The sequence below is a fragment of the Marmota monax genome, unplaced genomic scaffold, assembly GCF_021218885.2.
Source record: "Marmota monax isolate L192 unplaced genomic scaffold, Marmota_monax_Labrador192_F-V1.1 WCK01_AAM20220418_F8-fsc00038, whole genome shotgun sequence".
Taxonomy (NCBI): Eukaryota; Metazoa; Chordata; class Mammalia; order Rodentia; family Sciuridae; genus Marmota; species Marmota monax.
The window spans coordinates 5015048-5039129 of record NW_026692498.1 but is presented as its reverse complement, the minus strand read 5'-3'; the positions used below and the strand labels follow the sequence as shown (position 1 = coordinate 5039129).

Sequence of the window (24082 nt, the reverse complement as noted above, 5' to 3'; positions counted from 1 at the left end):
ACCAGATGATGATAATGTCATAATAATGACTCTGCTGCTGCTTCTTCCTCCTGCCCCTCGTCCCCCTCCTCCTTTGTCCTCTGCCCTCACCTTGAGGAACCCAGGGCCTCCTGCCTGAGCTCTGCCCCTAGGCCCAGCCCAGCCCCTGTACCGAATTCTTCTGCATGTGACAGGACTCAGGAAGGATGGGCAGGTGGGGGATGCAGACGTGAATTGCATTGTTCCCGTGGACCCTGAGACCGGGTGCCATCTTCGTTACCTGCAGTGGCACTGACCCTTTTGCTTGGCTTTCTTGTGTCTACTGCTGGTCCCTGCCCACGGGGGTTGGGGGGGACAAAGCCAAGATGCTAGAGGACAGAGCAGATGCAGAGTTGGTGGGGGCCCAGGATGAGCCTGGTGTGCGTCACCAGAGACCAGCTTGTTTACTTGAGACAGCAGGGGTGGGAAGCCAGCCGGGCACAGGTGTGGGCGCACAGCTTAGAAGTTCCTCCTTGATTGATTTCAAAGGACAGCTAGAAAGTCCCGTGTAGAGCACATACCTGGGTGGTTCTGACGCTGGTCTGAATTAAGGGCAGGCCCTGGGGGGGGGGGAGGCGTTGCTTTTTTAGGGTGTGTGTTTAATTGAAATCCTTGTGTTTAAATATCCTGGTTAGGATACCCGAGATGCAATAGATAGAAAGAGCTGAGGTTTGTGGTGCACTTCTGGTGTCCCCAGCAGGTTCTAAGAGGTGCCTGTGGATTCCTTCAATGCCTCCGCTGCCCCCATGTTACGGATGAGGAAACTGAGTCCGGGGGAGTGGAGATACTTGCAGGGTTCATGTGGGGACAAGGGGTTGGCAGATGGTGGCTCCATACCCACCTCTTAAGGGGCGTTTGATGATAGTGTTTGCTTCGAAGTCACCCTGGTGCTAAGCTGTCCTTGCTGGCCGGACCTGGCCCTCTTGTTCAACAGCTGGGGAGACCGAGGCCACTGGTGCCTGTGCAGACGGGGTCTCATGACCATGGGTGAAAACAGCCACCGTCCCATGGAGAGAGCAGAAATTACTTCCCTGCCACTGGAGGGGTCCAGCAGGAAGCCCCCCAGAGGTCCCCAAGTGCATCTCCACCCCAGTATGGCTTCTCTTGTTCTTCCCGTGGTCTCCGGCCACTTCCGGGAGCCTGGCGGGCCGGGACGGAGATGATATGTAATCAGAATGCTATATTTTGTTGAAAATAAGAACGTTAGTAACGGGCTGGTTTCTGGCAAGTCAAACTGGGACTCTGAAATACATATTTTTCCCTGCTCTGCCCTAAACCTTCTAATTAGGGAAAGCTCACATTTGCAGAGGTGAATTGGATGTCGTGGCCCCCCCGCCCCCAGCCCGGGCATGGCTGCACTGATGCCATTCCACAGAGGGTCACTAAATCAGGGCTCAGAGTGCTCAGGGTGCTGTGTGCTTGGCCAGCAGGCGTGTTGGAGGGTGGGCCGCCAAGCCCTGACCGGCATGGGCCTGGTCAGCGTGAGCCTGGTCATGGTGCTGAGGCGGAGACGCTGGCCCAGGTGGACCCCAGCTGTGGGGAGATGGCTCAGTGCAGCACTTTCTCAGGAGTGTCCACTACGCAGTGTCCCGTGGCTCCACCCCAAGGCCACCAGCTCAGGGCTCTGTGAGGGGCTGGATTTGGAGAAGGCAGTTGGTCCTGGTAACGGCGCTGGCGCTTGGCTGTTTGCTCTGCCCGCTGGAGTTTTGCTGGACGTGGCTGGTGTTCAGGAGCCAGCTCTGCAGCCTGGCCGGGCAGCTGCGAGGAGCATGGTGCAGAGCCCTGGGCCTGGGTGTTCATTTGTATCTGGGATGTTCAGATGGAGAGCGTCCCTGGCCAGGGTCAGAAGGCAGCTCCTCACAGTGACCCACGAGGTGGGGCAGAGTGCCCTGATGTGTCCAGGCCAGCCCTTCACCCCGGGCCACATCAGTGTGAAAGGGGTGGTGGGCTGGGGGTGGGGAGTGGGCGGAGCGCGCACCTGCTCTGGGTCCACCCACCGCTGCCCATCTCTCCCTTGTCCACTCAGGTTCACATCGTTTTGTGTTTTGCTCCTGACTCTGGGCCAGTGTTTTTCAAAATATGCTCCTGGGGTTAAAATTAAAAATACTCTTCCGTGGTCAGGAACATTTAGGAAATCCTGGGGCCGGGGAGTGGGGGGAAGACGTGAACCGGGCTTCCTCACCGCAGGACTTCTCAGAGCCTCTCAGATGGTTGATCACTTCCAGGCTGTGTCCCTCTGCCCAGGCATCCTCCACAGGCTGGGGAGAGAGGGCAGGTGCCTAGGCTGACCGGATCTGGCCACCGCTGTTCCTTACTGCCACCTAGCTTTGGCATGGCTTCTCAGAGCTGTCACACTGGGCGGTGTGCAGTGTCGTTTAGCTCCTGTTAAGAGGCCTAGCTCTGCATTCTTGGGGGGTGCTCTGTGGTTGCTCCATGGGTTGTCCCTCCTAGTGGAGTCTGCGAGTCCACAGCCTCTGGAGCAGAGACCTGGTGTCCGTCCCGTCCCTTCCCACACCCCTCCTGGAACCGGACTGGAGCCGGCCTTCTCAGTGGTGCTGGGCACAGCCATGTTGAGCTGGGGCCGTGGAATCTGGATCCTTACCTGCTAACAGGAGTGGAGGAGCCCAGGCTTCCTGACGGTGCTATGAGGCCAGGCTGGCTCAGGTGGTGGTGAGCACCCGGAGGCCTGCAGCAAATCTGTGCCCTCCTCTGCCTGTTCCTCTAGGTCTACTGTCCTTGTGGGCTTTGGGCCAAGGGGCAGGTGCTGGGGAACTGACTTCTGGGACTTCAAGGGCTGGGGCCTCCGTGACAATCTGATGGTCACCCCTGGAGGTGTCCTGGGGCTGGAGTTATCCTCTGGGTCAGAATTAGGGTCATACAGTAACTCCTGGAAGGGCCCAGGTCCCCTGTGGTAGCCTGGCAGCCCTGGTGGGCAGACTGTGGGCCTGTTTCTGGGCCTGGGCCTTTGCTGTCTCCCAGGACTTTCCAGCGTGGCCGAGCAGAGCCCCAGGCCACTTCTTTCGTGGGACTGAATCTAAGCTCTGCCCAGAGCCCAGGACTGAGGAGAGCTGCCCCCTGTTCTGAGCACAGGGATGGCCTGTCCTCCCGCCACCCTGCCTTGGCCCTGCTGGGTGGTGGGGCACCCTGGACCCTCCCGCCCGTATCCCTGCTTCCTCTAGACCCGAGCCCTGAGCTGTCTCCTGTGCGGGAAGGTGTCTGGAGCAGCAGGGTCCTTCTCTTTTCATCTTGTGCAAGTGATTTCTTACTTCCTGCTCCACCCCCCGGCCTGCCCCCTGTGCGTTTCCTGTCCCCCTGCTTCCCTGACCTTTCAAATGTGGTGCCTGCTCGGGAAACTTGCTGGGCCTCAGAGTTAATTGTGGCCTTCCTCTGGGGCTGTGTGCGCGCCCTCTGGGCGTGTGGGTTTGAGTGTGAATGTGAGCTGTGCGCAGGGGCGTGGGAGTGTTGGGACTGGAGACAGTGGACTGGGCACTGGGGGCGGCAGGAATGGGGGTGCTGAGGGGGAGCTCGTGGAGGCAGGGAAGTGTGTGTATGGGGAGCGGGGTGTTCTCGCGTGGCTGGGCTAGAGAGGGCGGGTAGGAACCCCAGGGACCTGTGCAGCAGTCCTTGAGAATGCAGCTCCGTGGATGTGCCCGGCTCACTGTGTTAGCTGGGTCAAGGATAGAGCTCGCAGTGTTCTGGAAGGTTCCTCCCGCCACCTCCCTGGTCCCACTTTTCTGACTTCTGCAGGCAGACTCTTGAGGCCATAGGAAAAGGTGTCCGTCATCCCAGCAGCCTCAGTAGGAGAGGAGGCAGGCCGACCTCGGAATAGGTCGCAGTCGCACGCCAGCCCCGGCTACCTCTGTCCTAGGCGATGACCTTGTTATTCATTTGAGTTCCAGTGTCAGCAGCTCACGCGATTCTTGGATGGATCGATTGCTCTTGATCATGACAGACCCGGACAGGAAGGGCAGGTTGGGGCCAGTGCTGGAGGCACTCGTCCCTCCTGGCAGCTGGCCGTGGGCCCACCCTGCTGGCTCCACATGGTCAAAGTGCAGAGGGCCATGCGGGGGAGGCAGGGTGAGCCTTGCATGCCCTCAGAGGACAGAGGCTCCCAGGGCCCTGGAGGCCAGGCAGAGTTTAGCTAGGCCACCATCAGCCCCGTGTACAGACCAGGGAGTGTTTTCTAGAAGGGGCAGTGCCTGAGGGCACTGACATGGCCAGGCAGGGTCTGTTGGAGACATGGTGTCCTCTGGTGGGGCAGGGGCTGAGGCCAAGCTGGGGGCCTGGAAAGGATTTGGGGTATGCTGGGCTTAGAGAGGCAGATGGAGGTGATGGAAGGAGAGGTGGGGTAGGCTGGAGACGGTTCGGCCACATTGCAGGTGGCGGGGGGAGAGCCACTCCAGGGCCTTGGGAGATGTTATCAAGGATCCCACCCCACTTGAGCTTGCTCACTTTCCATAAAAGGCCGGGTGTCTGCTTAGCTAAAGGAAACCCAAGATTTTATTATTGTAAGCGTCGAGTCCCTCGTTTATAATATTTAGACAACTGCAGAATCATGTCACAGCTGAGCGTATCTTATTTAGGAAAGAGCCCAGGGGAAAGCGTGAAGCCATCCCTGTGTCTGGGGCTGTGGTCTTGGGGTCACACCAGGGTTTGAGGGAGAGGGGCCCAGACACTGACTACCTCCTGTGAGCCGGATGCAGGGGACGGAAACCCGGGTGGAGAAGGTCCCCTCCTTCATAGGACAGTGTGACGACAGTGAGCCTGGGTGTTTTATCTGTCTTCCACCTTAATCGGGTTAGTTTTGTGGGAAGCTGGGGTCTGGTTTTGCTGGGAAGGTTGATAGTTGCACAACAGCGAAGACTTTCAGCCACTTCAAGAAGCCCCAACTTTATTCCTGGCAGACCATTTGCACCTGGATTTGGAGAGACCACACATTGTGTCACTTGTGCCTTTGAGGACTGCACAGATTCCTCTTTAGTCTCCATTGTTTCAGATATTCCTGCTTAGAGGAACTTTCTGGCTTGGAGATGGAACATTGTCCCCGCTGCATCTAGGTGTCTTTGCATTTTCATGTTTCATTCTGAAATTCATGGGGATTTTAAGATTCCCTGTCATAGCCATGATAGTTTCATTTTTTAAAACACTTTGTATTTAAAATATGTATGTAATCAAGGACACAGAACTGTATCCGAGAACTAATACGTAAGAACTGTACGCAAACAAATACCGAAACTCCACAACGGGAGCAAGGAGGGCTGGGATGCAAGTTGTGGATGGGAAAGTGACGCCTGGGAGATGTCAGCGTCCCCAACTCCATCTGCAGATCCTGGGCAGTGCTCCCCCCTTCCCTCCTAGGGCACACGTGTTGGTGTCTGGCTTTTGAAACAGGGGGGAGGAAGGAGGAGGTGCCGCGTGAGTGGGGGCCGGGGTTGGGATTGTGCTTGGGAAGCGAGGTGGGGCGGGGCGGCAGGGTGGGGGGCAGTTATGTGTGCACATAAGCAAATGACCCAGCCAGAAGGTAACCCGTTGATAGTAACAAGCCAAGCCTGGCACTCTAAAGATGGCACAAATATAGAAACACAGGAAGGAAAAGTCGGGAAAGACCCTGGGCCGTGTTTGAAATGGCAGATGCTGCCATGAACGCGTGGGTTTACCACGTGCGCGTGCACAGCCATGGAGAAGTGGCTGCCGGTGAGCGCGCACGTGCATGCCCAGGCTTGATGCGCACGTGTGCCCAGAGCCTGCCACGGCCGGCCCTGCGCTCCCAGGCCAGCTCCGCTGGGTCCCTGCGAGCCTCCGGTCACGTTTTTACCCAACACTTCCCGCACTTACCCGCCAATTGCAACCTCGGGCCTGGCGCTCAGGGGACCCGAGGGCGCTTCAGCACTGGCTCAGGGGACATTCTAATCAGTGAGGTGGCTAGCAAAGCTCAAAGGTGTGAGAAATGTGGCAACAGCTCCGTGGAGCACAGGATCCCCCCCCTCCCCCCGGACGGTGTGGGAGCTGCCACTGGAGGCTGAGGGCACCTGCGCCTCGGGCCTCCTTGGGCCTGTGCAGTGGCCACTCCGCGCTTGGCTGTGTCCCTGAAGGTGAATGTGGGGCAGATGTCCAACTCTCCAGCCAGTAACTTGGGTCAGGAAGCTGGTCTGTGTCCCTGCCACCTGGGTCTGTCTACCAGGAGGCTGAGGAGCAGTGACCCATGTGGCCATGAGCACCTCAGCTGGACCCCACCAGGAGGGACCAGCGATCTGAGGGCGGGGCTGGGACGGGTACAAGACGAATCTTTCTGTGCCAGAAAGTGAGGCTGTCCTCGAGGAATTGTGGGGACTGCCACCAGAACGCAGGGGCCACTTACAGGGACTCTTGCCATTCCACTCTTGGAGGGTCTGGACCAAGATAGATGACACTTTGGCTTCTGACCAGTTTAACAAAAGAGGAGTAGATGAGCACGCGGCGTACGCGAAGGAGTAAAGGGTGGCCATGGGAGCCTTAATGGCCAGGCGCTTAACAGAGTCCCATGCGAGGCTGTAACCGCGGCGTGACTCGTCCTTTCAGTAGCTCACGACATTCCATAATAATGTGACCCGGGGCCCCAGGCATGCTAAGCAGGTGCTCCCCGCCGAGCTGCACCCCTAAGTGAAGGGGTCCACGCCGCTGGGCAGCCACACCACCACCTCCCCCGCCGTTTCGTAAACCGTGAAAACCAGGCCTCGGGGTCCGCCAGCGAGAGCAGAGAGTGGCCCTGCAGCCTCCGCCCTCCTGGCTGTGACTTTTTTTTTTTTCATATGATAAAGCCTTTATCTAAAATTCCATAAAATGTTCCAACGTTGATTTCTGTGGACCTTGGGAACTTCTGAACTTGGGGGGGTGCTGGGCCGGGCAGCGGGAGGACTGGCCCTCCCAGGCCCGCCTGGGGGGCCTGGGGGAGCCTCACTTGCCTCCTGGGCTGCTGGTGCCCGACACAGACCAAGGAACGCAGCTGGAGTCCAGAGGGTACCCAGGTGGACCCAGCAGTCTGGCGCTGGTGGAGTTGTGGCCCCAGGACAGGGGCACAGGGAGGTGTGCTGAGGGTGCTGCCAGGGCCCAGGGCGAGGGTCCCAAGCTGGAGGGACGCAGAGGAGGAGGGCGTCGGGAGGCTGGGCGTGCTGTGGTAAGGAGCTCATTAACTGCTCGAGCAGTTACGTCTGGGTGTCGCCCGGGCGTGCTCAGCATTCACCAGGTCACGGTCCTGCTCCGGGGCTGCAGCCTCCCCTCTTCCGGGAAGCCTGCCTGGTCCACCCACAGCCAGCTCTGCTTCCTCGGAGCCCTAGGCACCTCCTGTCCCTGTCACTCCACTCACCTTTGCTCCTTGCTGAGTGTGGGTCCCACCTGACCACACGTGCACCTCTGATTTCTTCTATTTCGTGGTCTCTCCCGTAGGGTTGGCGCCAGATGAAAGATCATTCCTGACAAACGTGTAGCTCCCTCCAGTGATCCACTGGGGCCCGGTGTAACGCTTGGTGGATATAAATAAGGCCTGTGCTGAGAGTACTGCTGATTTTGGCCTGTAGCAGAGCACGGATTACCTCGAATGGGGCCTTGTCTGGTGTGTCCGTGTAAACAGTGTAAAACAGGCGATCGGCTGGAAGCCCCACATCTGCTTCGGGTTCTATATATAAATATCGGACACGCTTATAGCAGTTCAGATGGGATTGCTGGACTTGAGTTTTCAGACTCCGGTGCTGCTGGGCAGGGCCTGTAAACGGACCTCGGCTCCCCCCGCGGTGGGAGGGGCCAGACGCGGCCTCCCTGGGACGCTGCTCTGTGGGGGTGCTGGGGGCGGCAGGTGCGTGTGCATCCAGGGGAAGGCTGGCTGTCGCTCCCCTGATTGGAGGGTGCTGAGAACACCCAGGGAAGTGTGGGGTGTCCCAGGTGCCCATCGAGGGGGACCGCACCAGGTTAAACTTGTGCTGGACGTAGCCCATCTCGAGGGGAGCAGGTCTGCTCACGGTGCAGAGGCGCCTTTCTGAAGCCTTGTGTGCATCAGGAAGAACTCACGTCACGTGTCGTTGACCATTTTAGTGTACAAATCAGTAGCATTTAGGACTTCAGCAATATCGTCACCACGGCTCTGTCTAGTTCTAGAACATTTCCACTGACCCCCAGGGAGGCCCCCTACCCATGAGGTGGTTCTTCCTGCCCCCTCCCCACCCCAGCCCCCTTAATTTACTTTCTGCGTCGTGGTTTCTCTGTTCTGGACATCCCTGTGAGGGACTCGTCCAGCAAGATCTGTGTCCTGGCTTCTCTCCGCGAGCATCCTCAGGGGATATCCACGCTGCCGCGAGGTCAGAGGTCCTCATGGCTGGGTGACATCCCACTGTGTGGCGAGGCCACGCCTGTCTGCTCGTTCCCGGGGGGGACACTTGGGCTGCTGCAACCTCCTGGGCGCCGTGAGCGCCCCTGCGAGCGCTGCCCCCGTGCCCTGGCTGGGGAGGCCGCTTGCAGGTCTTGGTGTCCCCCGGCACGGCCGGGTCATACAGTCGGTGTTGGTGGTGATTTTTCAGGGAGCCGCCTGTCCTCCAGCAGTCAGGGGTGCCTTTTGGTAATAGCCATCATTTTCTGTTTTATAAATGACTAAACCGAGGCTCTGAAGGGAGGAGGAAGTCTTGCCGCAGAGCTCACAGCCGAGCCCAGGGCTGGCTTCGAACCCAGGTCCCAGAGTGTGGGTGGAAGGTCCGTGGTCCTGGGCTGGGGGAGTGGACGTTTGGTTAATGGAGACCATTACTAAGCCGCCTGGCGGCTATTATCCTTCAGTGTGTCGCTGCCCGGCCGAGCCTTGTCTCGAGTCCTCTCGGTGAGGCCCGCTGCCTCTGATGTGGGCTGCGCCGATTAACCCGGTTTCACGGGGAAGCCGTCGAGGTGGGGGGACCAGCTCTGCCAGGATGCTGACCCTGGGGCTCCGCTTGGCAGTCACCCTGACCTGGTTCCAGGGCTCCCACTCCAAAGGGCTGACCCGTCCTTTGCCCTTGTGGTCGAGGGTCCTGAAAGACTCTACCTACAAATAACTCCACACGATGTGAGTGGAGTCGGAGTGAAAATGTCCAAACAGTGGGACGCACTGGAACTCCACCGGGGCTCTTCCTGATAAGTTACTTTGTCAACCCTGTCCCCAGCCGGCACTCTCTCATGACCGCAGTCCTGGCACTTGGTCCTGGTTCCTGAGGGTGTGGGGTTGACACCGTCTGACCGTCCCCAGTCTCGGGCGTCAGATAGATGCAGCGCGTCCTCGGGGCCGCCCTCTGGGGCTGGAGACCTCCGGTGCTGGTTTCCTTGCTGTTGAGGACAGGCCCTCGGTGAGTGCTGCAGCTAGGACCTTCCTGCTCTTGACAGGAAAACTCCGTGGGACAAACTTGAGGTGCCTCCTGGGAGGGCCTCAGGCATTCTGGGGTCCTTAACCTAACGTCACCGCAGCCTTGCACAGAAGTGTTCGGGCTCCAGGGCAGCCACAGCTGGACCGCCTATGGTTTTCCTGGTGGTCTCAGGTGGGTCCAGGGGCGTGGTGCTGGCCGGTCCCAGGGGTCCAGCTCCCAGCCTGGCGCCCTTCCCAGGCGCGGGGCTCCAAAGTGCCGCCTCCGGTGTCTGCTGCAGTCTTGAGAGTCATGTGCACCCCTCCTGGCCCTGCTGCCCTCCCTCCTCTTCCTTCTAGAATTTTCCTGGAATCCTTCCTCTCACTGCCCAGAACTTGCACCAGAGGCCAGCTGGTGGTGTGGCCTGGGGCAGGTGGAGGTGTCTTTCTGGAGGCTGCCGTCTGGTTGCTCAGGGGATTTGAACCTGTGACCCCGACTCATGGCAGGCTGTGAAGTCTTGGGTATGTGGACAAGTCTGCTGGCAGGGAAGGAGCCCGTAGAGCCAGCGTCCACCGTGACCCCCACCCCCATTTGCTCTGCCCCAGGACCTTGGCACTGGTTCCTGTGTGGAACGCAGCTCCACCCCCTTCCTCTTCACCCAGCTGTTGGCCTCTGCGCAGAGCTCACGATCCAAGGTCACTAAGATGTTTCTGCTTCCAGCCCTGGAATACAGGACCACAAAGGTGGGCTCTTGCTGCAGGTCCTGGACGCTCAGTGGCAGGGACGCCCTGTCTCGGCCCTGTGCTGCCTTTCCTGAGAAGTCTCTGCTTCTTCTGGGCCTTCTGTCTGTCTCTGTTGCGTCTGTCTGACTACTCCACCTCAGCAGTGCCAGGGCACCGGGCCCCTGGGTGGCAGCATGCCCATAGCAGCCAGGGCTCCCCAGACCGGTGGAGGGTGGAGGAGGGGCAGGCTGGGCGCCGGGTGCGGACAGGGAGCCACCCACACAGAGGCCCTGGTTTGCCGTGAGCCCTGGGGCCTCCGCCAGGTCCCCCGAGCAAAGCCACTTCCCCAGGTGACGGCAGCGTGTTGTGGGTTCCTCTTAAAACGGAGGGATCCCGTGGGTGGGGTTTCCTCCTGGGGAGAGCCTACCCCTGGCCAGGCCCCGGCCTCTGCCCCGCCCTCCCTGGGGCCTGCTCCTGGCAGCCCCCCTGTGGCAGCTGAGGGTGGAAGAGGCGGGGAGGGCAGCACCACCCACCCCGCCTTGGAAGACGCCTGCTGCCCAGACCCGGCCCGGGCGGTCTTTCCAGTTTGGGGAGGGAGAAGAGGGTAGAGCTGGGATTTCCAGGGCCTCCCTCCCCAGGGTGGCCTGGTCCCCAGGTCTCCCCTGGGACCACTGGCTTTGGGGAGGAGTTTCCTGGGTTCCTGACCGGCTGTCCGCCGGGTCTTGGGGTGTTGGCGCTCCCCCTCCTGCCTGGTCCAGAGCCCACGGGGAGCCCCTTGAGCATAGCGTCCTCCGTCCTCGGAGATGGACCACACCCTGTGACGCTCATTCCTGAGGAGCCCATCCCTTGCTTGGTGTCCCCCACCCACCAGGGACAGTCCCGTCCCTTGTTGCCAGGGCAGCCAAGTTAGAGCAGACACTCTGGGTCCTGTCCTTCTCCCCACTGGGGGCCGGGGCCGGCCTGGCTGCCCTGTATATGTGTGTCTGTCTGTCTGTCTGTCAGGGAGAGGACCTGCTTCTCAGGAGGCTTTGTGACTCCCAGAAGGTGAACCACAGCTTGGAATTCCCGCATGCCCAGGCAGATCGCAGACCTGTGGGACAAGTCGGCCTCCTCCAGGACCGGCATTGTGACATTGTCGGGGATCGTGGCTCTGGGTGGCTGGAGGGTGAATGGGAACTGCTCTGGGCGGGCCGGTGCCTGGGTGTGCCTTGGAAGTCTTGGGGTGGGTGTCTCTTGTCCCACGCACCCCTCTACCACAGGGCCCTGCCCTCCCCGATCCTGGGCGTGTTCCACCCCCACTGTCCCCAAGGCTGGCGTCTTGCTGTGTCCCCCAGTCTCCTCGTGTGCTCAGGGCTTGGGGACAGGGACCGGGACCCTTCTGGACAGCCCACCCCCCTTTCCTTGTCATCATCTTGAAGTTGGGGTGCCTCCAGGCTGGGGGCAGGTGCTACAGATGCCCCAGCCAGCGGGCAGCCCAGGACAGGGGTGCCCTCTGCCCTGCTCACCCTGGAGGTTGCTCCCTGGGCCCTTGGCACACTGAGTTCTCTGTGAGCAGCTGGTTTGGGGACAGGGCTCAGCAGGGAAAGGGGAAGTTCTTATTGTAGGTACACACACAGAAAAGGGGCCGCACTTATACAAGTGGAACGCGTGGGAGGGCTGGTGGGGTGTCCTGAGCCCCAGGCCCTCGCTGCCCCAGGGCTTTGGCCTGGCCTGGCTGGTTCCTCTCTCAGCCGCTTCCTGTGCCCTGTCCGGGGGAGGGGCCACTCCTCAGCAGGTGGTCCCTGCGGGTGGTCAGGGTGGACTGAAGCTGCCCGAAATGGATCACTTTTTTTACTGTCTGCTGGGGCAGGGGGACCATGTTCTCTGCCTGGCCATCTCTGTGTGAGGTTGGAATGCAGGTGACAGTGTCACATCTCACTGTCGGATTTCCTGTCTGTCTTCTCCGTGGTAAAATATGCAAACCTTTACCATGGTTAAAGGCACAGGGCCGAGGCTGTCACTACCACCCGCCTCCAGAACTCCATTTTGTCTTCCAAAGGGAAACTCTGCCCCTATTAAGCGTCGACTGACTAGCCTCCTGTCCCCACTGCTGGTACCTTCCGTCCTACTTTGAGTCTGACGGCTCCAGGGACGTCCCTATAAGTGGAGTCACACAGGATTGTCCTCTGTGACTGGCTTGTTTTGCTCACTATAACGTCCTCTGGGCTTGTCTGTACAGCAGCACGTGTCGGGACTTCCTCCCTTTTTGTGGTTGAGTAATATTCCACTGGGTGGACAGAGGCATTTTATTGGTCTGTCCAGCCATCAGTGGATGCTTGGCTTGCTTCCACCTGCCTGAACACAGGTGTGAAAACATCTGTTTGAGACCCTGCTTCCAACACTTACGGACATCGATTCCACAGTGGAATTGCTGGGTCGTTGGCTGATTCTGTTTTTAATGTTGATGAACCACATATTCTTCCCACAGTGACCGGGCCAGTGCATGTTTCTCACTTCTCTAGGTCAGTGCCCATGCTGGTGATTTGGGGTTTTTATTTATTTTTTAATAGCAGGCATCCCAGGGGTTGTGAAGTGGCATCTCCTTGTAGTTTTGGTTCACATTTCTCTGATGATCAGAGACCTGGGACACCTTTTCATGTGCTCATCAGCCACTTTTATACTTATTCATGGGTGTGTCTGTTCAAGTCCTTCGCCCATTTTCGGATTGAGTATTTTGTCTGTTTCTTTGTTGTTGATTTTTAGAAGTTCTTTGTATATTCCAGATAGTAAGCCCTTGTCAGAGGTTGACCAATTTGCAGAGTTTTCTGATGTTCTGTGGGTTGATGTTTTACTCTGTGGTGGTGTCTGTTAGTGAACTTCGTGTCGCCGTGACCACAATAACCGACAAGAACAGTGTAGAGCAGGAAGAGTCTATTTTGGCTCCCCGAGTCAGGGTTCAGCCTGTGGTGGGCCAACTCCATGGCTGTGGGCCCGGGGTGAGGCAGAACGGCACGGCGGAAGGTGTGGTGGAGGGAGGGGGAAGGGGCCAGGGACTAGAGTAGTCCTCCCGGCCCTATCCCCAGTGACCTGCGTCCCCTCGCCTCGCCCTACCTGCCTACACTTACCACCTAGTCCTTCCAGATCATCCACCCGATAGATGGGTTAACCCACCGTGCGGCTGTGGCTCGTCACCCGGCTCGTCATCACCCGGTCATCTCACCTCTGAGCATCCCTCATTATCTAACCCAGGAGCTTTTGGGGGGACACCTCATACCCAAACCATAACAATGTCTTTTGACCCCCCAAATTCTGAATTTTCGTTACTCCGACTCTTCGGCTTGGTTGCCTGTTTCTCCTGCTGTTGGATGTTCACCCTGTTGCCTCCTGCCACCGGGAACTGTAGCCCTGGTACCTGATGATGGGGGGGGGGCTGGGGGGGCCCTTGCTGGAGGGTGCTCCCGGCCTCAGGTCTGCCACGTGTCCTGCCGCCTGCAGAGGGGTTACCTGGGAGCAGGAGGGCCTGGATCTGAGCTGGTGCCCAGGAGCCGAGTGCTGACCGCCGCTCCCCGGGCTCTGGCCCTGCACCTGGGAAGCCTCCCTGCTGGCTCAGGTGTTCCCGGGGCTGGAGTGCAGTCTGTTGTGAGCTCCCTTTTCAAAGGGCCCTCCTGGAGCGAGAGGGGAAGGGGGCCGGCCGGGTCCCCATCTGTCCATCACGAGGAGAGGGAGCGTTTTCTGCGGGGCCTGGGATGGCTTTTCAGGGGGCGAGGAACAGGCCGAGGTCGTGGGTCCAGGCGGGTGGTGCCAGGATTGGGCTGTGCAGTCCCCCATCCGGGGCTGAGCACCGAGCAGGTGGGCAGCGGCCCTCACCCTCTGCTTCTGTCCCACAGCCTCGCCGCTCCTGCTCTTTGCCAACCGCCGGGACGTGCGGCTGGTGGACGCCGGCGGAGTCAAGCTGGAGTCCACCATCGTGGTCAGCGGCCTGGAGGACGCGGCCGCCGTGGACTTCCAGTTCTCCAAGGGGGCTGTGTACTGGACGGACGTGAGCGAGGAGGCCATCAAGCAGACGTACCTCAACCACACGGGCGCGGCCACGCAGAACGTGGTCATCTCCGGCCTGGTCTCGCCCGATGGCCTGGCCTGCGACTGGGTCGGTAAGAAGCTGTACTGGACGGACTCGGAGACCAACCGCATCGAGGTGGCCAACCTCAACGGGACGTCCCGGAAGGTGCTCTTCTGGCAGGACCTTGACCAGCCTCGGGCCATCGCCCTGGACCCCGCTCACGGGTAAACCTGCTGCTGCCCTCCTGGTTCTGGGGAGGGGCTGGTCTCCCGCTGGGATCGGCTCCTGTGTGAGAGACGAGAGCCTGTGAGCGGCCGGCGAGCGCAGCTTTCAGAATTCACAGTCTCCGGGGGGTTCCCACTCCAGGGCCCACATTTGTGCGGCAACCTGTGCTGTCGCTGTGGGTTTGGATGCTGAGTAGCCCCGTGGCTGGGCCGGGCTGGGTGGCCGGGGACGCTGGGACCCCGGCAGGTGGGGGGTGCACTTGGGCTGTCTCATGGCCGCCTGGGCAGAAACCAGTGGAAGGTTCTAGTCACACCAGGAAGCAGAGCCTGCGGGCTCCGTGCGGCGGGCTGGTCTGTGTGAGCTCCCCCTGGCCCTGGAAGGTTGGGCAGCTGTGGTGCAGGCGGTGGCCAGGCTAAGACGCCCGCGGGGTTGCAGGCCCCGGTGGCGGGTAGCTCCTTGGGAATAGTTTCCTCCGTCCCCCCAGCCCTCCCTCGCCTCTCCTTCCTGGGAAGTGGCACTGGGGTGTGCGTGGCCCGGGCAGTGTTGGTTCAGCCACAGGACGGCCAGACGTCCCGAGCAGAGGCTGAGCTTTCCCGCCTGTGACTTTCGCCTCGGGCCGTGGAGTTGGCGGTCACCAGACCTGTGAGAGGCTCAGCCTGGGTCCTACCAGCTGAGGTGGCTGCTTGGAGCTCCCGTGGGGCTCCCTGTGAGACCTCCCAGAGGTGGCCGTGATCTGTCCAGGCACAGGCGCCGTTGGGGGCTGTCCCCAGCTCAGGGGCGCTGTCTGAGCTCTGCAGACCCCTGGCTCCAGTCCTGGCGCCTTAGCTTGCTGTGACCGCCCTGCCCTGGGGTGACTCCTGTGTGCTGTCCGCACCTGCGCAGAAGCCGGGCGGCGGGAGACTGGTCTGGACGAGCATGTGCCGCTGCCCCTGCCAGGGGCCTGTGGACGGAGGGCTGGGAGGTGCCGAGGTCCCTGCCCGGCTCTGCCTGGGGGTTGAGGAGCAGCCGGCGCGGGGTGTGGGCAGCCGGGTGACCTGCTGGTGCTGCCGGGAGGTGCCCTGAGAGGTGCCCTGGTCTGGTGTCTGAGTGCCTCTGACACTGACAGGTGTGTGAGCAGTCGGTGGCGGGTGGGAGGGCGGGAGCCCCTGAGCATGAGTGTGCATGAGTGTGGGTGGGCACCTGTGTCCATGAGTGAACGTGAGCGAGTGGGTGCGGGAGTGGGTCTTGCAGGTGAGCATGTGTGGCTGTGTGCAAGTGTGACGTGAATGCTGTGGTGTGGGTGTGTGCGGGTGTGTGTTCACACTCCAGGGCTGGGGGGGTTTCAGAGCAGCCTGGAGCCCTGCACCTGGGGCTCCCCAAGGCAGCTGGCCCCCCCCTGGCAGGGGTCTCTGTGCTGCTCGGGGAAGGGTCTCTGCACCTGTTCCTGAGCTGCAGTGGGGCCCAGGACCCTTGGTGCTCGACCACCTTCCTGAGGTGCGGCTGATGTGGTGGCCTCCTGGTGAGAGGCTGAGGGTGGCAGCCAGCTGGAGGGCCCCAGCCCAGGGCGGCGCAGGGTCTGCTCAGCCTGGACTCCATCTCTCTCTGGCCCTCCCGTGATGGGTGCTCAGCTCTGTCCCCTGCTGGGGCCCAGCTCTGGGAGCACTTAGGCACAGGTGCCACGGTGCAGCCGTCTCTGCTCTCTGGCCCTCGCGGCCCTTGCGGCCCTGGGGAAGATGGTAAATGGGTGGCATGTCTGAGGGACACGTGTCACCAGGAGAGCAGAGAGGGCTCGAGGACGGGGCAGTGGTGAGGGGTGAAGCCTGGGAGCTGGAAGGCCTCTGGCCGCCTGAGAGCCAGGCTCTGCTGCAGCTGAGGTGGGAATCAGGTGACCGTCTGAGGAGGAGCACTGGGCAGAGGGAGCTGGGCGTGAAGACCCTGGGCAGGTGGGCGCTGGGCCTGTAGAGGGGCCCAGCCCGAGTGGGGGCTCCCCCGACTGGCAGAGCAGGCTCAGGCGCTGGGGGGCGTAGGGCAAGGAGCCGGGCAGGGGTCATGGGAGTGTCCAGAAGCTGGGTCTGCTGGCAACTGTCTGCGGGAGGTGAGGTTGGTGTGATTCTGCTCCATGCCTTGGAGTCTCCAGCTGTACAGAGGGTGACCATGTCATGTGTCACATGGAAAACGTGGAGGACGGCTGGGGAACTCAGAAGGTTTTGCTGCTATTACAATAAACGTAGCTCGTGGTGTCTGTGTCTGTGCAGCTTTCTCTTCGTACTTCTCTGTGGCTCTTGGCCATGGTGGTTGGGAGATGTGTGCTACTGCATCGGGAGGTGCTTGGCGGGAAGGATCTTGGTACTAGGTTAAAGGTGCTTGGTGCTAGGTGCTCAGTTGGGAGTGCTGGGTGCTTGGTTGGGAGTTCACGACTCACGTCTGGGCTGGCTTTGCCTGAGCCATCTCTGAGGTCCAGCCAGTCCCTGTGACTGACTTTCCTTATTAAATGTTTTGAATGTCCATTTGTGTCCTGGCCTTTGAGTTTGAAGCCCTCCCCAGGATCCTACCTGCAGCTGTCCCGTTCCGTCCCTGCCCCAGGCAAGGTTGACCTGGGTCCTGCTGCCCTCAACCTCTGGTCAGCCTTCCCCAGTCCTGTCACGCGTCTGGGCAACCAGAGTGGCAGCTGGCGGCGGGGGGGGTGCTGTCTCCTAGTCATCAGAGTGAGGTGCGGTCAAGGGACTGTGGCCCCCAATTCATGTGGGAACCTGATGGATTTTCAGGAGCCTCCTCTGTACCCTTAGTCACCAGGACAGAGGACCCCAGCCAGCCCACAGAAGCCTGGGGAGTCCAGCAGTGGGCAGGACCCTGTCCTGAGGTGGGGTTGGTGCAGGTTGGTGCCTTGTCCTCTCTCTGTGCCCTATGCACAGGGAGCAGCATGGCTTCCTCCCAGTGCTGTCAGAGATCCTGCTGTCCCCTCATGCCCTCCTGTGCCACTGTCCCCTGTGGGTCCTTCCTCAGATGAGGGGACACCTGCCCGAGAACCGACATGGGAGAAGTGCACCTCGGCACGCACACAGCTGAAGGCCCCCGGCCGGGAGGCCCTGAGACGCAGCTCGGGGCATCTGGGCTGCAGCGGCTGCAGGGGTCCACCTAATGCCTGGTGAAACCCGCCCCTCTTTAAAGCACGGGGCCCCCGCTGTGGCCTCCTGGGAGGTGGAGTGCCCTCTCTGGGGTCTGGCGGCCGGTGCCAGCATCGGAGACTGCGTAGGCGTGTCCGTGCCAAGTGGGTCTGGTGACCGTCCGGCTCGCAGATTCCCCATTTAAGGAGAGCAGCCCCCTCTGTGGTGAAACTCGGGAAGGAACCTGAGTCTCTCCACGGAGTCCCTGAGCCTTGGCAGCTTCCGGCTGGTTTGTGTGGCCAGAGGGCCACCTTTGGGGCAACCCGTGTGCCACGCCAGGTTGGGTCTCTCACTGACTTCTCAGGGGCTGGGGGACCCTGGGCTCTTTCCGGACTGCTGGGGGTGGACTCAGGGAAGGGAGGGTGTCTGTCCCCGACCCTCCAGCTGGGCACCAGTACCTTCAGGCCTCAGGCTGCCGGGAAGCGCTCACCCGCACGCTGGCCCCGCTGGGGACGGGGTGAGTCATCCGTGGCCTGGCTCAGGCCGTAGCCAGATGGCCATGCTGTGCTCCTGGAGCTGCCCCTCTGAGCACGCAGGACGGGTGCCGTCGGCCCGCGGAGCTCGGCGTCCTCGTCTGGAGTGGGGTGCCCTTCCGGCCTTCCCTGTGCAGGTCCAGTTCTCAGTAGCTGCATCCGTGGGAGGGCTGCCCTCGCCTCCTGGCCTCTGTGCAAGGAGGGGTGCATTTTCCATGAAGCCCCTACACCCTTGTTCCCACGGATCCTGTCACAGCCCCTCGGGAGGCCTGTGGTCCTGGATCAGAACCGACCGCTGCTGAGAGGCAGGGGGCATTCGGTAGGGGTGGCAGTGGCTTCAGAGATGCACAGTGGCAGTGGGGACAGCTGCTATGCATCTAACCACCTTCCCTCTCCTGCTGATGGAGACCCCCAAGGGACCTGGCTGAGCTGGCTTCCCCGTTGTCCCGGCCACCACGTTGGCCCCTCACTGAAACTAACAAAGACGAGGCCAAGGTTGGGGACAGCTTGTCAGGGACTGGGGCGGGTGGGCGGGAGGAGAAGAGAGGTCATGGGCCCCAGAGTGGGGCCGTAGAACAGTGTCACTGAGCTCTGCTTGCAGGGGCCAGGAGAGGGAGGCCAGCTCCTTGAAGGGTGACCTGGGGCTGTGCCCTTCTCTAGTTGCTTGGCCTCAGCCTCTTGGGACAGGAGCCCCGTGTCCTCCGGGCTGGTGCGACTCCCTCTGGGTCCCCTGAGGGGCCACACCCGGCACCTGTGCCCAGCCTGTGGTGGCAGTCTCCGGGTTCAGCAGGGTGGCCCTGTGCTCCCTGGCGCTGGTGTCACTGTGTGTCCTTGGGACGTGTGATCCTGCCTCTTGCTGGAGCCTGGAGAAGCTGACCAGCAGCGCCCACCCCAGACGCCCAGGCCGCGCTGCCGTCCTGTACGCACACGCGGGCTTTGCTCTTCTTAATGGACTATTTTCAGAGCAGTTTAGGGTGCATAGGAAATTGAGCAGAATGTAGGGCGCTTCGCATGCCCCCCAGCTACCTCCCCGTGGGCTTCCACCCCCAGGCACCTCCCCATGGGCTTCCGCCCCCAGCCACCTCCCCGTGGGCTTCCGCCCCCAGCCACCTCCCCATCGGCTCGCCGCAGAGCAGCATGTTACCACCTGTGAGCCCAAGTGGTCTCCATCCTCGCCTGAGGTCCCAGGCTGACTTGGGGGGGAGGTCCATGGTGCTGGTTTGTGGGTTTGGACAGCGTGTAGTGTCCTGCCTTCAGGAGAGCGTCGCTGCCCCAAACCACTGGCTCGCCACCTATCTGTCCCCCTCCCGCCCCGTCACCCCCATGGTGTGATCTGTGTGTATCTCGCCTTTCCCAGGGTCACGCAGGTGTGACCCTGTGCCGTGAGGCCTTCTCCGCTCGGCTCTTTTGCTTACGGGCATCTCGGCTCCCGGGGCCTCCTCCTATGTGAGCGCTGACCGGCTCCGCCCTGCGCGCTCTGACCCACCTTTCCGAGGTGTATTCTCGGAGCTTCAGGAGCAGAAACTCCGGGTTTGCCCCGACACAGACACGGAGCTCTCTAAGAGCTCAGGACCCGCCCGCTGAGCAGGTGGAGATGCACGGTCAGCGCCGCACGGGGGTCGCGGGGTGATGTCGTCGTCTTGGTCTGTTTGGGTCCCCGGGCCTCTGGGACGGGGTGATTTGCCCCGAGTCACGACACGCTTCTCACTGTTCTTGGGGACCGTTTTAAGCTCTTAAGCTGTTGTGTCTTAAGCAGCGTGTGGCTGTCCGAATCCCCGGCTGAGCACTGCCCTCTGAGCCCTGTCCTTGGTCACCCCTAATGGGAGAGCTGTCCGGGTGCTCGTCAGAGGTGAGACCCGTACACAGCTCTGTGAGATCTCCTCTCATCCCCCCTCCCCACTAGGTACATGTACTGGACAGACTGGGGGGAGACGCCCCGGATCGAGCGCGCGGGGATGGACGGCAGCACCCGGAAGATCATTGTGGATTCAGATATTTACTGGCCCAACGGGCTGACCATCGACCTGGAGGAGCAGAAGCTGTACTGGGCTGATGCCAAGCTCAGCTTCATCCACCGCGCCAACCTGGACGGTTCCTTCCGGTGAGTGACCGCCAGCCAGGGGCACTCCCCACCCCACCCAGCACCCTGCTGCCCCCAGGGTGTTCAAAGGTGAGCCTTCTTAGCTCAGGGCCGAGGCTCTCATCTGAAGCTCTGGGGACCTGAGGAATTCAGAACATGTTTTGCTGCCAAATGAGTGACAGAAGCTTTCAATTTTCAGAATGTTTTGAATTTCAGAATTGCAGTAAGGACTTGTGGCCTGATAGGGCTGTGAAGGGCTCACCTGACCACGTGCATACCACCCCGCCCTGCCATGGGCATCCCGAGGGCGGCAGCAGGCCTGTCTTAGTATCACTGTAAACCCCAGTCTTGCCAGAGGGCTTTGCACATAGTAGATGCTCAGTAAAATGGATCAATGAGTAAGTGAATAGGAGGGATTTTTCCTGCATTGGGTAATTGCTTTTAGGGCTTTCTGGGTTATTCAGCTTTAGCAGCCCGCTGCTTCATTATCCTTTAGATAGTGTCCTCATGTGCAGGCGAAGGCAGTTTACTCTCTGCCAGGCGCTGCCTGCCTACTCTGCACCAGGTCTGGGGGATCCTCCTGGGAGGGCAGAACCTGTGTGCACTGGCCTGGCAGGAGTGGATCCAAGGTCGGAGGTGACCCTTCCTGGGAGGTCTCCGGCTGGATCTCTGCAAACACAGGCAGGTGCCCACTTGCACAGACTTGTGGACATCACACCACGCTGGCCTCCCGTGCTAAGTGTCTGTTGCTGTGTAACCACAGGCCCTGAGATTCGCAGCCCAAACCAGCACGTGGGTGTCTTTGCAGGGAGGGGTTGGTGGTCAGCAGCAGCTTCGCCAGGCAGTTCTGGCTCAGGTCAGAGGTCAGCCAGGGCTTCTGTCATCTAAAGGCGTGACTGACCCGCAAGGCCCCGTTTCAGGCTCACTCTGGGGACTGGAGGCCTCCGTGCCTCCTGGGTCTCCTGCAGCCTGCATCTTGGCTGTTTTGACACATTGTCCCCTCACCCCCGAGAGCACAGATCAGCTCCACAGGGGGACCATGGTTCTTGGGAGCCAGAGGTCCTGCACTTAGAAACGCTGCCGGCCGGGGGTGCCCGGGTCAGGGGTCATTACATGTGGCCTCTTTGCTGGGCCTTCTAAGCACGTGGTGGAGAAGACCTTCTTCTCGTGCTGAGGCCAAGTTCAGTTTCCCCTGGGACCGTCGGCCGCGGGCTCTCGGGGATGAGCCGGTGCCTCTGCTGCCTCTGCTCTGGGCTGCGAGGCCTCGTCGACCTCCCCTGGCCTTGCTGGCCTCGCCTGGCCTCGCTGGCCTCGCTTCTCAGCGGGGCTTCTCCTGGCTGCTGCCTTCACCCTCTGCCTCCCCCCTGCAGGCAGAAGGTGGTGGAGGGCAGCCTGACACACCCCTTTGCCCTGACGCTCTCCGGGGACACTCTGTACTGGACGGACTGGCAGACCCGCTCTATCCACGCCTGTAACAAGAGGACCGGGGAGAAGAGGAAGGAGATCCTCAGCGCCCTCTACTCCCCCATGGACATCCAGGTGCTCAGCCAGGAGCGGCAGCCTTCCTGTGAGTGCCTGGAGGGCCCGGGAGGGGTGGCCAGGTGGAGTCCGCCCTCCCCTGGGGAGGTGCTGTGTGGCCCTCCTGCAGCAGGTCAGAGCCTCTTCCCCTGCAGAAGCCACGCCGGGGTCGGGGGCAGCGTCTCCAAGGGCAGTTGCTGGGCCGGAGGGCGTGTGCGTGGAGCTGGGCAATCTGGGCCAGTGGACAGAGGCCCTCTGGAGAGCTCACGTGGGGCTACTTCCAGGCTCCGAGGTGGCAGTGGGATTTCCAGAGGCCCAAAGTGGGATTTGTATGAAGAGTCTGCTCTAAGTTGGTGGCGCTCAGCCTGATGCTGAGACGGGTGACCTGAGGGGCCAGCAGGGACCCAGAATGGGGATTTCTAGCCAAGCCATGGTAGAAGGCTTGAACTTGGAACTCCAGAGCAGGGGTGCAGAGGGAGCAACCGTCCTCCGTAAGGGCTAGGGGGAGGGCGGGGCTCCGTGGAATTGGTTTCCGGTGAGAACAGCCCTCACTCCCCGGCCAGTGTGGGCAGGTGGCGTCCCTGCAGCCAGGCTGTTCCGTTAACTGTGTTTCAGGGCGCGGAGTCCACCCTTCCCCCGGGCAGCAGGGCTCCTAGGAGCATTTGTTGAGTTTCATTTGCTCCTGGTTGCAGAAGGGTTTGGGGAGATGCTGAGCTTGGCCCCCCGAGAGGCTCCCCCAGGCCTGAGCACAGTTACCACCATGGAGCCCGCAGGGTCCTGGCACGTGAAGGGGACAGAGCTCTCCTCTTGGGGGTCCCCCACTGTTGCCACTCGGGCAGGTCCTGGGCTTCTGCCTTGGGAGAGGAGGACGGCTCTCTTGGGGGCCTGGAGGGGGGAAGGTTTTCTTGCTGGAGGAGCCCAGGGTGGGGAGAGTGTCCACTCCAGGGGCAGAAGCGGGGCTGGGAAAGTCGTGGCCAGTTTTGGAGAAACCATAGGGCAGCTGATGAGGCTGAAGGCCGACTTGGCGGGTGGTCAGTGGTGAGGTGGGTTGGACTGGTCCACAGGCGGAAGGGTCCTAATGTCACTGGAGGGGCAGAGGTACACACCCTGTCTCGGGGGGTGGACGAGGAGGCAGGATACTGTCTTGCTTGGAATCAAAGGGCAGGGCAGGGGTGGGGTCTGGGTGGTCGTGAGGGCCACCGACCCTGTTCTGGAACTTTCTCTGTTTTCCCCAGTCCACACGCAGTGCGAGGAGGACAACGGCGGCTGTTCCCACCTGTGCCTTCTGTCCCCGAGGGAGCCTTTCTACGCGTGTGCCTGTCCCACGGGCGTGCAGCTGCAGGAGGACGGCCGGACGTGCAAGGCAGGTGAGGCCGCGCGGCCTGGGCTGGGCTGGGCTGGCCTGGCCTGGCCTGGCAGGAGGCGCTGTGGCCAGCCAGGTGCCCCAAAGGAGACAGGGGTCAGCGTGGCCTGCTGAGGTAGCAGAGCCTCAGGTGCTGCCGAGTCTGTATTCAGGCGGGCGTCCCCAAGCGCTGGGACCTGCCGGCCACTGTGGGGCTCCGTCTCCTGCTCTCTGCTCCTTCACATGCCTCCGTGGGGACAGGGACTTGCGGTTCGTCTTTGCCCCTGCGTCTGATTTCACGGCGTCTCTGCTGCCGCTGTCCATTGTGGAGATCCAGGCCCAGCGTCCTCCCTGGGGACTGTCCTCCGGCTGCCTGGACATGGGTCTCTCCATCCCGCGTGCACGGGTGACTTTGCTTCAGAGGCCTCGCCACCCCTGTGCTCGCCGCCGCCCCGTACTTGCCATCCTGGGCCCTGGCCGCCGCGGGGCTCCTTTTGCGATTGTCCTGCAGCAAGCCAGTGTCCCCCTCTGTGGCGCCTGCCGAGTTTCCGGGTGTCAGGCTCAGGGTGGGCTTTCGAGGAGTCGTCCCGTCACAGGGCTGCTTCAGGCTCGGCTCAGCTGGTCTGGCTTGTGGGGCTGAGGCCGGGGCCTGTCCACTGAGGGGGTCAGTAGCAGAAGTCAGGAAAGCGGCCATCCATAGGATCAGCCCCATTTTGTGGAGGTGACAGGGCCCAGCTGGTGGGGGTTGGGGAAGGCACCTGCTTCTGCACCTTGTTCCACTAGAAGGACAGGAAGGCAGGGGCTTCTCACGGCAGCTGGCTCCCAGCAGATGGCCCGGGCCGGAGTCTCCCTGTGCTGGAGTCTGTGGGGGAGGGACTGCGCCCCTTGGGCCAGCTGCTGCCCAGGCCCCTGGGGGTCCCTACTCAGGGACTTCCTAGCCCCTCTGCTCTCAAGGGCCGTGGTCTGCCTCCGTGTGTGGTGGTGGGTGGGGGCTGTGGTCTGGTGGGGTGGGGTCACCCCTCTGCCCCTTGCAGGACTTTGGCTTCGGGGAGGACTCTCTGGGTCTCGGTGGGCGGCTTCTCTTTCCTAGAAGGGCGTGTCTTAGGTGGAGGTGACTCTGCTGTTCCACCCCAGGGCCATCAGCTGTTCTGGCTGCCCCAGGGCACAGTTGGGCTGTTGTCCCCAGTTAAGGC

At 61.3% G+C, this 24082-nt stretch overlaps 1 protein-coding gene and 1 long non-coding RNA gene across 3 annotated transcripts in view; one reads left to right on the top strand and one right to left on the bottom strand.

Moving 5' to 3' along the window:
- Lrp5 (LDL receptor related protein 5) overlaps nucleotides 1–24082 on the top strand; it is a 98698-nt gene that overhangs the window by 16840 nt on the left and 57776 nt on the right. For both annotated transcript variants that reach the window (XM_046444939.2, XM_058579643.1), the window contains exons 2-5: nucleotides 13936–14332; nucleotides 19853–20050; nucleotides 21400–21596; nucleotides 22783–22914. In XM_046444939.2, coding sequence (XP_046300895.1) covers nucleotides 13936–14332; nucleotides 19853–20050; nucleotides 21400–21596; nucleotides 22783–22914 — 924 coding nt within the window. The remainder of the gene's footprint in view (nucleotides 1–13935; nucleotides 14333–19852; nucleotides 20051–21399; nucleotides 21597–22782; nucleotides 22915–24082) is intronic.
- LOC124092981 (uncharacterized) lies at nucleotides 4893–10434 on the bottom strand. The gene is made up of 2 exons (XR_006851808.2): nucleotides 7361–10434; nucleotides 4893–4933 (listed from the first exon to the last, which is right to left on the bottom strand). It is a non-coding gene; the product is annotated as an uncharacterized LOC124092981 (long non-coding RNA).